This window comes from Numida meleagris, chromosome Z (assembly GCF_002078875.1).
Source record: "Numida meleagris isolate 19003 breed g44 Domestic line chromosome Z, NumMel1.0, whole genome shotgun sequence".
Classification (NCBI taxonomy): Eukaryota; Metazoa; Chordata; class Aves; order Galliformes; family Numididae; genus Numida; species Numida meleagris.
The window spans coordinates 21,291,607-21,310,001 of NC_034438.1; the positions used below are offsets into that span (position 1 = coordinate 21,291,607).

At 37.3% G+C, this 18,395-nt stretch overlaps 1 protein-coding gene and 1 long non-coding RNA gene across 14 annotated transcripts in view; both read left to right on the top strand.

Annotated features, from left to right (window-relative positions):
• Positions 1 to 7,918, top strand: part of SREK1 (splicing regulatory glutamic acid and lysine rich protein 1) — a 44,366-nt gene extending 36,448 nt beyond the window's left edge. For all 6 annotated transcript variants that reach the window (XM_021379812.1, XM_021379813.1, XM_021379818.1 and 3 more), the window contains 3 exons: positions 839 to 934; positions 1,533 to 1,668; positions 2,121 to 7,918. In XM_021379812.1, the coding sequence (XP_021235487.1) occupies positions 839 to 934; positions 1,533 to 1,668; positions 2,121 to 2,273 (385 nt within the window). In that variant the 3' untranslated portion in view covers positions 2,274 to 7,918. The remainder of the gene's footprint in view (positions 1 to 838; positions 935 to 1,532; positions 1,669 to 2,120) is intronic.
• The window catches only part of LOC110389721, a 42,308-nt gene continuing 35,776 nt past the window's right edge, over positions 11,864 to 18,395 (top strand). For 7 of the 8 annotated variants that reach the window (XR_002433344.1, XR_002433345.1, XR_002433346.1 and 4 more), the window contains exon 1: positions 18,271 to 18,395. This is a non-coding gene — a long non-coding RNA (uncharacterized LOC110389721). Of the gene's footprint in view, positions 12,060 to 18,270 lie in introns of those variants that run through there. The other variant, XR_002433350.1, reaches the window with a different exon arrangement.

The window sequence follows — 18,395 nt, forward strand, 5'->3', positions numbered from 1 at the left end:
TCTTTCCTGCTCTTCTTCAGTAGTTCCTCCTGTTTCCTTTCCCTGTTCCACGAAGAGATAGAAAAGAGTTATCTTACTTTGACAGCTACAGGTTTTGCATTTTTGTTGAATGAAACTTCACTTCCTCAGTTTTTGATGTATTTTAACACGTACCTCAGTATATGTTAACCACTTAAATGTTCTGTTGTATTCAAAATCAGACTCCAGAATAGAAACTAAGCAAACTCCATCTGTGTAAAGAAGCTGTTTGAGCTGTTAAGAGCTCCTTGGTACATTAGAGCGTGATAAATATGTTTGTTGAGCATAGACTGTTAGGCAAGTAATAAATATAAAGTGGTCTGTTTTAATTTTGACAACAGTTTGAGCTTCATTATACACTGTTTGCTTCTGAACTTCAGTCATGCTGAACTGAAATTCTGTTGATCTTGAGTATTTAATGCTAAGTTTTGAAGTTCATGTTGCTGAAGTTATGCCTTTTGTCTTGGTGTGGCTCCTCATTCAATTGGAATCTTTCCCTGATTGAAGAAATTCTTATTTAATACAGTGCTAGTAGATGTTTCAGTTGTCAGGTTTAAGTACAAGCATGGGTGGGTAAGAATGAAACTAAAATCTGAAAAGACAGTCTTTTTTTCTCTTCATGGTTCTGTTCTCCCTTTTCCCACCACTCTGAAAGATGAAAAAGTTATTTTGCTTTGTATAGTTTAGAAATCATTGTATATAATGTTAAACCCAGGAATGTTTACTTAGCTGTTACATCAATTCATTTTAAGAGATTTTATACAGTTCCTGAATTTATTATTTGTTGTTTTTTGCTGATTTGGAGTTTTTTGTCATGCAGAGAAAGGCGCAAGAGGAAGAGTAGAAGTCTTTCTAAGTCTCCTAAAACGTCCAAAGCAACAAAAAGGAAGTCTTCACGAACTCCTTCTCCAAGGAGGTCAGTTTGGTGTAAACATAAACGTTAGTGAGCAGTAAAGGAGGTGTAATGGTTTGTCAAAATGAAAGACGACATAGAGATCAACATTCTGAAAGGAACTGAGTCAGTTTCTTCCTTTTTTTTTTTAAATGCAAAGAGATCTTTAATAAAAGGTGGAAGGAGACAATTTCTTTTGGTCACTATGATCCAATTTTAATTCAAAAACAGAAATCTTCAAGGATTTAAAATTTGTTATGCTTTGAAATATCATCTGTCAGTGAGACAAATTTTCTCAAAATATTAAGAGCCCTTCCTCGGGTACAATTTAATTCACTTTTCTCTTTGCGAATACTATGCACACTGAACACTTGTTCGTTAGCTCTCTTCAGTCAAAATATCCTCTTGTCTCTATGTCTTCGTTATGTTTTGACTTTTTTTTTTTTTGCAACTAAATGGTTTGAAGATGGTTGAACCTTTCGTAGAGAAAACAAACCAGGATACCAGCATTCTTAGTTACTGTGCTGTGCAATTTACTGTGCAATACACTTTGTTTAAGCACTGGTAGTTCATTTGCTGCTTTTGGATCAAATTTGATTTGAGTTAATATTTTCTTGAACAGAAACAAGAAAGAAAAAAAAAGAGAAAGGGATACAAATAATGAAGGAAGAGAAAGAGAACGCTCAACCTCCAAGAAAAAAAGTAGTAAAGAAAAAGAGGGAAGGGAGAAATCTGACAAAAACACCACTGCTTTGAAGGTAAGATCTGTGATCAAGTGCTTATAAATAGAGTGGAGTGCAGCAGGTGGAGTGATAACTGGAATATCCCCCTTTCTTTTTCTTTCTTTTCATTTTCCCCTTTGTCCTTAGCAAATTATTGCTACTTGAAATGACTGAGTTTAGCTTCTGCTAGCAGGAGACAGGAAAATCTCCCACAGGAAAGTTTCTTAACATAAGTTCCACTATACTGTTTGTTCTCTTTTATCTGGATATTAGAGGTAAAGACAGATCACTTCACAGCAATAATTTCTTCAGTAACACTTGGTTATGATGCCTGACTTCAGTCACCTGAAGTTGCTGCTGCATCTACTCTAAAATTTTTTTAAATTGCTGACACAAAGTAGGCATGAAAAATTGAGGAAATCAAAATACCAGCAGTTAATTGGAAAACATATCCAATAATCTTGAGAGAATGATTTTATCTTTGATAGGACAAAGATCACACTAAAGAGGATCAGAATTCAGAAACTGACAAGGATGTAGACAACAGAGATACGCAAAGGACAGATGAAGTCAAACTTCAGCAGAATGGAAACTGTCAACCAAACGAAGATAACCTTTCAGTTAAAATGGAAGAGGTTTAAAGCAAAGGATCAACCTCTGACTCAACTAAGGAATGAAATCCAAAGCTTCTTATTTCCCAGAATGAGGAAGAAAATGTCAAAGCAATCAACCTGACCATGATGATAGTACTAGTAGCTCTTCCAATTCTTGTGATAGCTTTGTTGTCTTCTTGCTGTAAAGCAGGAAAGCACGGACCAGTAGTTATACCCTGAAAAGGCATATGCCATCAGAACTGTTAATCTCTGAAACTCCATGCATTTCCACGATGGCTGTACTTGTTGGTAAAATGATTTATGTTAAGTTTTGCCACAGGCTGTTAAATAGGAACTGAAAGAAGTAAACCTGTACTACCCCTAAAGAACAAACAAACAAACAAACAAAAAAAAACAAAAAAAACCTGAAGATAAACATTGAACATTGTTTTAAATTGTTGCTTGTTGATGAATTTTGTGTTGTTTTACTTTGTGGGTTAAAAAGTCCACAGAAACTTCAATGTGTACTTTTTTATGTGCTTGGAAATGGTGCATAAATGTACACGCTTCCTTTTGGTGTAAATGACAACTGTAGGAAAAGTTTTTATGGTTCTTTGATATATGCCCAATGGCTAGTACGTTCTTCATTTGCTCAGTGCTTGAGATTTGTGCGTTTTATTATTTAAAATAATTTCTTATTAACACCCCTAAACTCAGTGTTTGCTTAAAGTATTTGAACAATGCATGCTACTTTCCTGTTCCTAAAAGGAACATTGCCATGTATGATGATAATAGGTTAGCTTATTGAGTTATTTTCAGGTTGTTTTGTTCTGTTGTTTTCTTCTGTTCCAGAATTGAGCACATCTATATATTAAGATAACTTAAGAGCTTTGTTTTTTGACATGTACTGCAGTGTGTCTGTTCGGCTGGAAATATGTTCAGGTGCCATTATGAAAATAATTTTTTTCTTACTTGTTAAAAAAAATGAGAGCACAAGCATAAGCTTTAGTGCCTTCTTAAAATGTGGTATTTTCTAGAAATATATATGTGCTATTACTCATTTTCAGCTGAATCTTGCATCATCTCTATTGCTGTTTTGCCACCACCATACTCTAGACAAGAATGCAAGTGATTTTTCAGAATGGATGTTTAGTTCACTTAAGTACTACAGCTTCATTTACACATTTCTTTTTAATTTTTAGAAAAGATACAGTGAAAGCAATGATGCATTTTGGGGACCACCACTGTACAAATATAGTAGCTGAATACAAAGTATTTTCTGAACACCTGCATCAAAGGCAGCCCTTAAGATATTTAGTTACATTTGGATGGCCTTAACTGTTACCTCTCCATCATTTTCTCTGATACCCATCAGGTGTTACAAAATGAATTGTATGCAGAGCTGGGGGTGGAAAATACTTGGGGAAGAAATGTTCTAATTTACATAGGAGTTATATGCTAGAGAATCTTTTTTCATTCTTTGGTGAGAAAGCATGTAAGAAGCAAATGACAAAGCAAGTATTTTTTTCAAGTAAAACCATAATTTGTGCTCTCTGAACTAATATAACCAGTTTCATTGTTGTGAGATTTTGTAAGAGTCGTATTTACAAACTTCCTTATACGTAAAATCAGGTAGATTATACACCTTATTACAATCAAATAAATTAATTGCCTTACCTCATGGAAGGAGTTTCTTTCAGTTAAAAAAGGCTTAGTAGAATATTAGCAGTTTGCTTTCAATTTCCTTTTCTTTTGTGTAGTTAATTCTTATTAAAATAATTAAAAAAACATATTACAGGGAATGAAAAATTTGCCCAATTCCTAAGGTAATGAAACCTAGTTTGATTGTGAAGCTGCTTAATCACTCTTCATTTTTGATAGGATTTAGTGTTCTTGCCACTGTGTACATTTAAGACTATAGAAAATGCTTTACCATGTAAAGTATAGGCAGTCATTTTTGTGATGTTTAAGCCACATGCTGTTGGTTGGTTAACAGCTTATTCTGATAAGAGAATGACAAATCTGTACACTTAAAGAAAGGTTGTGAAGGATTGTGTCTTGCAACAACAGCTGTCTTATTTATGATGTGTAAGTAGCATAGAGCAAAGAGGTTGTTTGTATACTTGTTATCTTTGTTACCATTTCATTAATAAAATTAAGTATTTTAGAGGGAAGTTTCTGCTGTTACATACTTCTTAAAGAAACATTTTTAGTTGGTCATCAGATCTTATTCAGGCAGCTTCTTTTGATTTAAAATGTGGATACAAGTTAAAATATACCTGTATTATTTATAATATCTTTGAAAAGATAAGTTACTCCTTCTCCAGGAAAAATTAGAATTTTTATAGTATATCATGTTTCAGCTGATCCTAGTTTGATTTTCTGAGTTCTGTTATCCTGAATTTGCGTAGTCCTATTATATATAGCAGTTACAGAATATGTAGATGGTTGTGCAGTTAGTGAAGAAAAATGCCTTTGAAAATTTGTAGGTAAGGATGGCAGCATTACTAGCTAATATATCATATATATATGCAACATATTAAGTTATATTGTATGTGAATTAATAGTCCCTTTAAAAAGTTTTGAGAAAGGGGAAAAAAAAATACACCAAATACACACATTTTCTCCCCACCCCAAACTGTGTTTTCTTACAAACACTGTATTTTCTGTTTTGCCTTGTAATACTGTGTAGTTCTGTGAGGATAGTTGTATGTCTTTATATTAGGTGTTTAATGGTTCCCTTCTTTGTAAAAACAAACAAAACAAAACAAAACAAAAAAACGCCACCATTAGATGATTAATGTTCTGTAGAACACCCATCACCACAGAGGGCAGACCATTTTTTAAAGCAGTACTGGAACACAGTAGCAAAATTCCTGCTTGCTCTGCCATGATTGTGCATTTGACCCATTAAATGCGTCTGTCTTCCACAGGAAGTTCATGCCTTCATCATAATGCATTTGCATGCTGAGCTGCTGTGTCAGGTAGTTTGCTTTTGCACTTTTATGCATTAATAAAACTGAGTGAGGGTTTTGAGAACAGCATAGTTTGTGATAGCTGAATTGTTTTAGATGTAACTTCATTTAACTTGGCCTTTGGGTTCTGCCTACCCATTAGTCGCTTGCTATTTTTAATTTTTTTTTATGTCCATTTCAGATAGGTATAACTGAACTAGCTTTAGTTAACCAGCTGGCTAACAGCAGCAACCTTTATGAAATGAGTTGACCATTTGAGTGGTTTACTCCTCTGCTACAGTAAATTCTGCGGTCTGTATCATGCTCTGTGTTGCTTGCAATTTGTTTGCGGGTGTTTTCCAGCTTAGTTATGTGTAAGGCAATAAATTTAATTTTGAATTCTGCAGATCTATTTGTTAATGGTAGCTTCTCTGTTTTACCTTCAGTTTGTAGTAGCAATTACATTTAGGAATTTCTGTGATACTCTTTTGGTTTAAGCAAGAGATAAAAAGTAAAGGCTGCCTTGTATGACACAAATTCTTACATGCTGCATACAAGTCTCTGTTACTATTTTCAGTTACTCTATTTAATTAACATTTATAACCACTGAAAGCAGTAGTGCCATAGTGGTATATATATTCTTTATTCTTAAAGCTGAAGCATCCCTGTATCACTTTCTTTTTGTAAATTTGTAATGAAACATGCATTTTAATTTTGCAAGCCATTCACTTCAAGGAAAAAAAATAAAAGACAAATTGTCTTGTGTTTCAGTGTGAAAATGGAATTCTAACAGTAAAACCAATAATTTCTAAGTACATAAATTCTGCACAGTGAAGTACTGCAAATCGGGGCGTGTTATGGATCCAATTTGACACCTGATGATACTTCAGGTTTTATATCAATTAATTATTATTTTTGGTGTTGTCATAATTTTAAAAGCAAGGTCTGGATGTAGTGACACAAATACTGAGAGCTGTAAGTGGCTAAAATAATGTAAATCTGTAGATGCTTAGTTCAGAGAGATCTAGTTTTCTCACCAGTGGATAGAGTGTGGATAGATGGAATTCATAGATATTCTTTGTGTTATTACAACCTAAAATTTGATTTTGTTTGCTAATGTCTAAACAGAAAAGTTCTCAGCCTGTATGTGAAGTTTATTTTTATATGGTGAAATATGTAATTAAAGTAATACTGAAAGCATTGTATAAAAGGGATTTCTTTTGCCTAATGTCAGATAAATTCATCTGTGTTTAATTTTAAACTCCTTGACAATGTCTCTGTATGTAGTATTTATTTTCATTTAAAATTCAAGAATGCTTTGTGTATAGGTAAGCCCCATCATGGGATCTGAGCACATTGGTATGCATTTTCCTCAGTAGTCACTAAAGTATAAAACAGCTTAAGAAAGGTGTCTGATAATATGTGCAGACAGCTCCTTTGGCCACTGTATGAGAGCACTTCTCTTAAGGCTTCAGTTCTGTGCTGAGTAAATAAAACCATTGAGGAGCTATCTATGAATTCCAGTTTTCAAGATGTTGTCCAAAACCAGGAACTCTTACTATCCAAGAGGGCTTAAGAAAAATTTGTCATGGCTGTTTTACAGTTTTTGAGATTAATACAGGAGGACAGTGAAGTAAAAATGAGATTTTAGCTGTTTATTTTCTTCTGGAGAGGTGCAGTTTACACTTTATTTGGTTTCACTGCATTTTTTTTTTTTACTGTAAGATAAACGAGTGCCAAATTTGATGCAAGACTTAAGATTGGAGTACAAAATATGTTCTAACTGTGCGAAGGAGATTTTTCTTCTCACATAGAGGTTATCTGTCTTTCTTGGTCAGAAAGACTTATCAGCAATGGAAAAAGTCATTTAATTTTACTGTCACTCAGTCCTTGATGTCCTTAGCTGACAGTTAAGTAGCTCTTATAATGCAGATATTAGTGCGCTAGGTAACAAATCTGTAACAATTCCTAAAGGATTCTTAAAGGATGTTTTAATCTAATGACTATAGTAGTAGTTTAGTTTTGAACTATTGAGAACATTGACACATTGATACAATAATAACTCAGATCTGCTTTATCAGATCTGTTTTTATTTACAGTAGAATTATGCAAATGTACTTTCTGTCTTTGTGTTCAATAGTTAAATGTCAAATACATTTAGGGAGTGGTAAGGGGATAAAGATATTGACAGGAAGCAAGCAGATTTCTTAGAAGACTAAGTTGCTGTACTCAGTAAAATCTTCTTTAGCACAAAGATTTAAAACCGCTGCTACAGTGATGGGTAAATCATGATCTACTTAGAAGCTAGTACTTCATAAATACATAATTTTCATAATCATTTGATCAAAGGAATGAATGATCTGCTCTAGGAACATCAGGAGAGGAATTTAACTTGCATAGTTAATGTAGCTTATCCGTAGATCGTTTCTGGTGTTTTTCTCAGTGATACAGGAGCCATGATAAGTTTGTTTTACACAGCACGTATCACAACCTGTGCTTTAATGTGCCTGGGTACCCTGTGCACTACAGCAGCAAAAATATTACTGCCCCTCCTCTAAATCTGATGTTTTGTTAGTAAAGGAGGCCTTTTAAGTTTAATAAATGTATATCTAAGCTTGCTCCGTGTTAGTAGAATATATTTTTGCATTATTGAAGCAACTATGAAATGGTACAAGTAAAGAAATGTCAACTGCTGCTATTACGTTGTTATTTTTGTGAATAAACAATGTCCCAAAGTTTTATTGGTGTCATAAGCTCACTTTTACTAAGTTCAGAGAGATGTAGCAAATGGCTATGAAGCAGTTCTGTTTTCTGTTTGATTTATGTATTTATTTATTATGTCTACATCCGTACCTAGAGAGTTTAGTTCTTTGCTGGATTGAAATTGGCAAGAATATTACAAGAATGGTGGTGAGGGTCTAAGGCCTTTCTGGAAACCCACCCATGCCAAGGAGCAATGGATTTCTTCTCCACAGAAAACTCCCGAGTTCCAGCAGGCAGTGTTTGTCATTTTTAAACAAATGGTTAGATGATAAACGTGGATGTATAGAAGTGTATGTCAAAATTCCTTTTCATTAAGTAGAATTAGGGGTTCATACAGAATATTTTAGCACGAGCAGTATATGCCAAGTTACTGTCATGGATATTTTCATACTAAAATTCACTGTTTTCAGTGCTTAACCTTCTCTATCAAGATATAATTTCTATGAGATGTGTTTCTCAGTGCACTTTAAGCTTTTACTTGGCCAATAGAGATCTTGTAATTTTGAGAGCTGTCATGTTTGTAACAAATCGTAAGGCTGGTTCAGCTCCTCCTGATCAGATGGTGTCATCATCTGCACTTCACTGTGTTTCTTCTCTGAATGAAAGTGGGGAAAAACACGTTGAGATGTCTCAGCAGTGGCTCAAAATTATGTATTATCTATTTAGGCATTTCACCATTTCCTGAAATAATTTATTCACTGAGACAGAAAATAAAAAGAAAAATAGATTATTCTTAGAGGGGAAATCTGCAAATTAAGAGAAAAAAGGACGGTCTTTAAAAATGAAAATTTTGTGTACATGTGGCTTGTTCTGCCTGCTTGTTTTAACTGCAGTCAGGGATTGGTGGTAGCAGTACCTTGTTTTGAAAATGCTGTCCTTTGTTAATGCAAACATATGCTGGTTCTTAGTCCTGAGAGAGGAATCTACAAGGAACGTTCAAGCTCCTTAAGGCTTTTTGAGAGAATTACAGTGGTGAAACAGAAATTTTGAAGCAGGTTATGTACTGAAATTTCAAAAAATAGAAGTGTGATAGTGTATGAAGAGCACCTTCAAGAAGTTTACACTGTGCTTCACTGCAGCAAAAAATCGAGTGCTGCAACAGCCCCTTTTGAGTATCACATAACTTTTCAGATGTCGTGAAATACTGCACATTAAAACAGTGGTAGTGGCTTTCTTACAAACGTACTACAAACTAAACAAAAATAACAACAACAAACAAACACAAAACACGCAAACCAACATCTCCCTGCTGTTTTTACTGCCATATTGTTGCTGTTAGTACCCTGACACAGTAGAAATCTGCTAAAATGCACTGGAATGGAACAAGCCTATTAATACATTAGTAGGAGGTATGCTGCATATGGGTTACAGGGCCTTTTTAGCCATGTCTGAAATAGCTTTGCTTTGACTTTGAGGACATGCCATATTTGTTACCTGGTGCCTTGGGCCAACAGCAGGGGACTGAGGTGGATCAATGCTGAAGGCTTGAATTTGAATTGGGTGATTAGATGTATTTTATTTATTTATTTATTTATTTATTTATTTATTTGTGGTGGAAGGAAGGTAAATTCAAGTGCTTGGGAGCAGGAGCATAAGTTAAAGTAATAAAAGTGTTATAAATCTAAACTATGTAGACCTTAGTCTACGGCTGCAATACTGACATACCAAAGAGATAGGAAGTGTAAGGCTGGATGGCTGATATGCCACTGGGCAGAGGACAGTGGTGCCAGTGTCACAGACAGCACCACCTGTTCAGGCCCGAAAGATACGGGAACTGCTGGAAGGACGGAATATGCAAGCACAGGCCTAGAAGGAAAATAAACAGCCTGTGCAAGCATGAGGGCTTGGAGCATCAGGCTTTTGCAGTCGCTCCTGGTCAACATGTTCTCTGCATCCAAACATTCCCTTGCATTCCTTGAAGCTGGTATAAAATAAACAAAAACACCACTCTTACAAAGAGTGCTGTCCTCAGAAGATGAAGTTGCATTCTCTGTTAGGCCTGTAACTGGGTCTCTACAGTTACTTCTTTCTTGGTGTGTAGGATCAGCTCACCTTTTCACCTTATCTAGACAGCATAAACTGAGTCATAGTATTGTAAACAAAAGTAAACTGACTGTTTGCCAGCAAAATATTTTATGTTTTTAAAGAGCAGTCATGCAACTCTGAATACAAAAGTATGGAAACAGTAGAAACTGATGCTTGAAGAAATGTAAGAGTAAGAAAAGTTTTTTCAACAAATGTCGTCAAAGCAATTGTATTGTGGAGTGTATGAGTGCACACAGAGATGGCCCATGTGTGGTGAATTCAAGTCTACTGACCTGGCTTACACTTTCTTATTTCTCTTATGCAAACTCCTGAGGATCTTCTTATCAGAATTGGATGGGCACTAAAAAAGGTTGAATAGAAGAGTCACATATCACTGGTGTGGTTTTAACTGTTTCTGCAGAAAGGACTTGTATACTTTCATCGATGTCCCCAAACTTTCTGTCTTAGCAGGGGAACTATATCCCAGTAGAAATATATGTATATATATACTATATATAAATATATATATACATACTAGCAATGTTAATTTATTTTGAGCCAAAATATTCTGTAGAGCTTTATCATTTTTTTAATCCCACAAATGCTCTAGAGCATGAATGACCAACCTTTTGGCTTGCCTGGGCTGCATCAAGGAAGGCTGCTCTGAAAGTAATGCCTCCTAATTATTTCCATGGAAACTACAACAAATAAAAAAACACAATAACACTATTTAATAGAGCAAATTCTCAGCTACAAACACTTTCAACAGTCACCACCATGAGCTGTGCATTTTCACCAGTGATGAACAGTAGCCAGCATGCCGTGCTTGTAATAATCTGTATCAGCAGAGGTGATCCACTGTCGCCACTGCTGGAACACACCACCCACCCCTCACTGTGCCCACATCCACTGCTTGATCTCGATTATGTTCACAAGTGTCAATGAATGTCAGTGGGTGTCATTTTTTTGCATGGAGGAATTCAGTGACACACCTTTGCTCCATCCACACTTTCATGTCAGATGCCATTTTGTTAGAGTGCCCCTCTGCTGCCATCTGTCACACGGTAACAAAACATAACAGAATATTGCTGGGAAGGTTCAGCCTCTACTGCCGTACCACCACCATCTGCCTCTGACATTGTGGGTTGACATAATAAAACAGGAGGTATCGCTTTCAAAGCAGCCCACATAAAATATAGAATATAGTGAATGCGTGTAAGTAATAAAACTTAATGTTTAATGCTTTTTTGTTTGTTAAAGCATACAAAAAAGAGCAACAAAGCCATAAAACTAGTGGGATATGTGACCCCGGCTTTGTGCATCTAACACATCACCCTGGTGTGACGGCAGTGGCTGCAGTTCTTAGTGAGGTCTCAGGGTGTTCCTCCGAGACCTTCGATGAAATTTCACTCTTCCCATGCTTCATGCTGAGAACAGTTGTTCACAGATGCACGTACTGCCAAAAAGCGGTGAGACAAATGAAGCGTGATTGAGAAGTGGGGGCTTTTCTCTCCGGTAGGAGAGGGCTTACAGAAGTCCGCTGGAGAAGCACGGTCACATTTTTATTGCAACGCTATACCTTCCACTTGAAAGGTCATGCATTTATGTAAAATGAGAATGGAGATGCAAATAAACCAAGAAATCCATGACTTTTTCGGCAACCTTGAAACGTATTCCCAAATTCCCGTATCAAACTGGAAAGCGCGGCTGCGCGTCCCTCCCTGTGCGTTCAGCCGACGTACCACAGCACACACCCGCCACCCCTCGAGGCGGCGCCGCACTGCGCGCCGTGCGCCGACGTCCACCCGCCTGCGTCAATGGCGCCCCGCGCTGCTGCGGCGCTGAGGGACGGCCGAGGGACGGCTGCGCGCGCGGGGCCGGAAGGGGCTGGTTGGCGGGCAGAGCCGCCGCCATGACGGCGCGGCGCGGGGCGGGGCCGCAGGGCGTGCCTGCTTTATGCTGGCAGGACCTTTGCGTGACCCAGCGTTAAGTGGAGGTACAAATTAGGTCTTCGTTGCGGTGTTGCTGTTTAGCCGCGAGGTACTAAGCCGTGCGGTGTTGAGAAGTTACGAGAGGGTTTGTACGTACCTAGGTGAGTATCTAGGTATGTTTTATGGACATTGGTAGTTACTTCTTCCTTAACACAGCTGCAGCAGAACCTAGAGCCTATTGACATACTTTATGCATACGTATGTTTCATGTCACACCTGTTCATACCTCACCAACTTCAGCTACTCTTAGTGCAGGTAACTCCGATTCACTTCTCTAATCCATTGCTACGTTCCTGCAGAGCAGGCTTATAGAAAGGGCTAATGTTAGACTTGCAAATGCAGAGGTCTCTGATCTTCTGAGCTGTTTTTTCGAGAGGCTAAGTGTTTCCCGGAGACATCATTTGAAGTCAAGATCAGGTCCAGATACTCGTCTTTAAAGAAGTAATCCTATACCTGTTTGAGTCCAGGCTTGAGCCTTCCAGTAAGAGCATTCCCCTAGTTTCCATTTGTCCATTGTAGGCGTGTTAAAGTAGCTTTCAAAAACTGCAGACACAGGTACTCTCTGGAAGGGGTTAGCAGTCGGCTTGAATATAACACTCAAAAGTTACAAGCCTACCTTTCAAGATAGAATTTAACAGGCTATTCCTTGTTATAGATCTGTATTGTTTACCTTACTGTTAACTCTTCTGTTAATAATATCTCTCTAGTTAATAATATTATATTATCTCTATAGTTGTATAGAATGTGTAACAGGCCATGTTCCTTTTGGAAGCCCTGCTGGCTATCTGCAATCTGGTGCCTTCCCTGTAGGACAGATACGGGCATACTGGTGCAGCTTATCTCATTGTTCAACATTAACTTAAATGTCATGGCAGCGTGACTCATGGGCGACAGAATAAAAAAAACTTTCTTGACTGTCTGCTGTTTCAGAAATGCTGATCTTAAGAGAGGAAATTAGGATTACATCAACAGTAGGAAAGTTGCTGAATTATTGATAGAATAGGAGGAAAGGACTCACTGGTATTGTTAGTTGCAACATCAGTTTTGCAGAGACTAAGTCTCACTTCTGCCATCCTGCTGTCTTACAAGGTGAAGGTTCATAAAAAGAAAAGCTTTAAAGTTCTTTAAATTTTCATCTTCCACTTCTAATACAGGCTGTGTACTCTCAGTGTTTTATGTCTGTTTTGCTGCTTTTTATTCTACTTACTTGCAGCTTTTTTTTCTTTGCTCACCCACGTTGTGTATCTTCCTTAATTAACTATGCAAAAGATGTCTGGCTTGCGTGATGTCACATGTTTTGTAACACAGCAAAATTGTCTTTCATGAAGTGGATGATCCATCAAACTATAGTAAAAACATATACATTTTATTTTAATACACATTTATTTACTGAATTTATTTGATCAGATTTAGACTTCTCCTTTTTCCATAGTATTGGGTTACTTATAAATGTTGCACCAGAACAGGGATGCTTATATGGCATTAACCTTCTTAAGAAATGATGGTCCTATATTTCTAACTTAAAAGTTCTCACAATTCAGCAAACTAAAAAGCTGGTTTAGTGGTCAGACCAGAATCTGAAGTTTTGTGGGACAATAAGTTGATAAATGCTGGCATTAACTTTGAATTTACAATTTTCAATTAAAAACTGAAGGCAATTCACTGCTGAGAGAGAAAGTGCGATCAAGTAAATAAAGGAATTATTCAAGTTAGTCTAAATTAAAATAGTCATCTCTCTAGATGTTTATTTAAAACAAAATAACTACTTTGTGGTAGTTGAAATGGAAGTCCTTAATGGTCTGCATTGTCCTAGACTGACTGCAGTAATTCTATTTACAGGATCTCAGTTTCTTCTCAGTAAGCTCCAGTGTCCTGCATCTCCTGGTAACTTACAAGTCAGTTTGGACACAGAGGTGCTGAGCTATTCCACGGTAGAAAGGATATTCTGAGATCTCTTTAATTGGCTGGCACATCGAGCAGTTGTTGTATGTCTCTTGCTGCTTGAGGCCTGACATGGTTTACTGTTTATTTGAGATGACCAAGTCCGGTCCAAAGTTATATCTGTCTATTTTCATCTAATCATTTTCCAGTGAATAGAACTGGTGTTTACACACCTAATGGAAAAATAGTTCTTCATCAGGCCTTCGTGGCTCTCACGTGTTCCTGCTACAATACAAACTTAATTCTAGTGTGTAGGGACTACTTTTTTCAAGCAACTTACATGTGCCAGTGATGTGGTAGATGGCATAGAACTGCCTGTGTCCATTACTTAATCCTCTTGCCCTCCAAAAGGGGTGCCTGCGTTCAAATTGCCAGGTGGAAACAGCCTTTCTTCTGCTGATTTCCAGATGGTGACTGGAATTTTTTGAGAAGAGCATTAACTGATTTGGCCCCAAACTCTACTGAAGAAACAGACTATGAAGCTTGGATGGCAGGGAATACTTATAGGCACTACTCATAGCACAGCTGCATTATCACAAATCAGCCTTTCAGAATCCTAGTGGCCTGCTTCCTCTTGCACTTGTCTGTGAAATTTATTTTTGGAAGTCTTGTCCCAAAGAATGGGAAGTTACCAGAGTGTGGCACATCCTCTGTTTTTGGTGATTACTCAGTGATATAATCTTGGATTTCTTCTGAAGTTTTCAGAGTCATGAAACATGAAAATACCCAATCTTTTTCAAAGCATCCTACGCCTCCAAGGTCAAAATCACTCTTCAATTTATGACCACATCAGGCTAGCTATTTTAGTCTTTTAGTGTGGTGGCTGGCCAAACAAATAGCTGCAGGTGTCATAGCAGACACCTGGTATGAATCACTAGCAATCTTCCAGCAACCATTTATTTTAAACGAATGCAAGAATTTAATGGCCACTTAACAAGAAAAGGTGAATGTTGTTCTTTGCTGTGTACCTCGACTTGAATCGCTTTGAGCGAAATTTAACATTGGCAGTTACTCTTTATTAAAGACCAAGTAGAACACAAGAGCTTTGTGATTCTGCAATCTGTTTCCATTCTAACCATCTACTGAAAATGGGTTTCAGCCTGCAGTTTTTCAGGTAAGTAAGTAGTGTGTCGTTTATTCTCCAGCCTGTCGAGACTTCAGTATGTCCAGTAAATACCTGAACCTGTTCTGTCACAACTTCCCTCTCCTGTACTGGCTATTACTGTGCCTATGCTTCCTTAAGATTCTTTTTTTTTTTTTTTTTTTGTCATACCTGCATCTACTACTTCAACAAATACAGATTACTTCCTTAGTTAGTTTCCTCCTGTAAAGTTTCTGCCCTTCTCTGAGAACTGTCATGGTTTAACCCAGCAGCAGCTCAGCACTACCCAGGTGTTTGCTCACTCCTGCGCAGTAGCGTGAGGGAGAGAATCGTAAGCAAAACAGAACTCGTGAGTTGAGATAAAAACTATTTACTGAGACAGAAAAGGAAAATGCAAACAAAAATGTGATTATAACTGTATTATATATATATATATGTATTTGGGGACGTGGTTTAATGGGCAGTATTGGCGGTAGGTGGATGGTTGAAGTAGTTGATCTTACAGGTCTTTTCCAATCTTAATGATTTTACATTTGACACTATGATGTATATACACCTCCACAATGCTGTCACTCACCACTCGCTAACCAGTGCCCAACTCACAATACAGTTGCCCACCAACAGACAGCCTATGCAACATCTGTGCAACGTCTCGCCACCCACTGACTAATGCCCAGCCAACCCCCAAGCAGCGACCACCCCTGGCCACCTCCCTTCAGCATTATGGCTTTCTGCATGATGTCACATGGTTTGGAATAACACTGTCTAACTCAGGGACCTTTGCTAGCTCTGCCCCACCCCCCGCCCCATGCCATCATGGCAGTGAGTCTTCTCAGCAACAACCCAAACATCTTTGTGCTATTCATGCTGTCTCAGCTGAAACTAGGACAGGATGGGTGATATGAGTGACAATTTCTAGGACGGCAGGTTTTTTTCAGTTTTATCAGTCTAACTGGTTCTTCTGCTGTAGAAATAAAATAGATACAGGGATAAGATCATTCTCCTGATAGCAAATGTGTAATTTGTCTTAGTGGCGAGCCATGTTCAGAAGAGACTGATGCAAACAGTCCAGAATTTTATTACCTACTTTCTTACAGAGCTCACCAATACAGTAACCAAAACACAGTTAACATAATTCAAGCAGTGCAAACACGGTTCTTCAAGGAAAAAAAATCATTGAGCAAGAGGAAAATAAGTAAACCAAGAGCCTACAACATAGATCCAGAAGCTCTGAGGCAAGTATCTAGTAATTCGAAGGCTTTAATTAAATGATTTATTACTTTACAATTTTTGTAGGAGTAGCTGGAGTTGATTCAAGTTGATGGGCTTCTCCTGTACTCTGTCTTCAGAGGACTCTGTTCAAGTGCAAATGCCATTGTGCTGTAAGGTGGCTTTTAAAGTTGTTGAGTAGCCACAATGCTTTGGTTTTTAGCAGATTTGTAGACATTCTGTGGTTCTTATTATTCTATTTGACAGCTAATACGGAGGGGAAAAAAGCTATGGAATATTGTGGTCGCTGCAATCTGCTGTTCCAAGCGGAGTAGCTGTGTTTTGCATATCTGAAAAAAACTGTCATATTTTTGAGTGTTGTCTAGTTACTACACTGTGATCTCACCTGAAGTGTAAAAAAAAATGTGGAAAAATGTATCTCTGTGTTCATATTACATTAAAGTGTGCAAGAAAAAATTGATTTAGTATTGTTACCAGAAAAAACAGATGTATACTGACTTTGCTGTTTTCTGGTGCTAATTGACTCACTACTGTAACTATAGTCTTTTTGGTATCACAGCTGACTCAGTAATGTGCCATGACTTGGCATCCACAAATCTCTTTTTTTATGTTACCTAGCTTTTGAGACACTTTAAAAATGTGAGAAAAACTGAGAAATGTGAGAACTGAGAAGAACTTAGCAAATGTTAAGTATGAAAGCAGTTTTGTCACGAAACATCTTTTGCACCTTTGTCTAACTCTTTCTTTGGCATCATGCATTGCTCAACTGGCAGCTAAGCAGTTATTTAGCCAGAGGCCTTATCTAGGCTCTATGCATATCTTACCCATATCAAATGTGACACATAGCCAGATATTACCATTTTTTACATCAGCACTGGGAGAATTCACTTACCTCCAGCATTCACCATTTTTTCTTCTTTTTTGTTATTGTCCTATACTGTGATGCTGGATTTTTAAAAAATCTTCCACTACTGCTCAATACACAGGTCATATTAGAGACTAGATATTACATTCATTTCCCTGTAAATAAGAAATACTAGTTCCCCGTAACCCTGCACAATGTTATCACCATGCTATGAATCACTGTGCCGATGTGCCTCCAGGCCTACAGTCAAGTGTCTAAGCTTTTATAATATCTAAACTCTCACTAATGTTAGCGCTGGTCATATGGAGGAATTACTATATGCTGCCTAAAAAAACTCAATATATATTCAAAATGCTTCAGCATTCATGGTCTTGAGCCCCTGTATTTGCAATTACACTCTTAATGTAACGCACCCTGACAATACTGAAGTTAAGAGTGTATCTGAAATCACTTGGAAGTTAAGAGTATGACTAACTGAAACCACTTGAACAGCAGTATTCCAAGTAAAATGAAATGTCTTGCGCATATGTTACTAGAGGCGGTGTTCTGCAGTTTTTTTACATTTTTATACGTACTCATATTTTTAGACAATTATCCATAATCTGAAGACCTCAACACTCAGTGCCTTCTAGTCCATGTCCCTTTTTGACTTGGTGAGACTGTTTGGCAAGTATACTCTTCAAATATTCTCCACATAAAAGACTTATTTCTTTTCACTTGTAGTCAGAGGTGTCAGTCTAGGGAACGTCCAATGCTTAGAAGTTTGTCAGCTTCTTTCTTCACGAAATAATCTTAATAAAATGCTCCACAGAATAGAGAAGACAGTAAGAAACTTCTACAATAACTGCAAACCATTAATGCCTATGGAGTTTTTGAGAGGGAGAAGCCACTGTAAGGTGGAAAACCAGTTCAGACACAGTGCATTGTGAAAGTACTTGATGTAGTCACGTAGAGATCATACAGAGGAGAACCTTTTAGCTGATGTATTTCAATGGCATCTTCTCCACAGATTTTGTTATTGCATACAGGATGAAATAATATCTGCAACTACATCTCACAAAAGTACGTGAATGGATTTCTATGTGTGTATAGACGAACATGAGAAAAAATAGACTTAATGCAAGTAAAACTTCAGTAATAATAATATTTGTTACCATCTTTCCTATAACAGGACTATTCATCTAAGTTTAAGTGCTTTCCATAGGTGGATAAACATCATCTTCCATTCCTATATTCAGGACTTCTCACTATTTTGTTCAGCCAGTTTTGGCCAACTAACTGGAGAGCCTCTTTGTCATG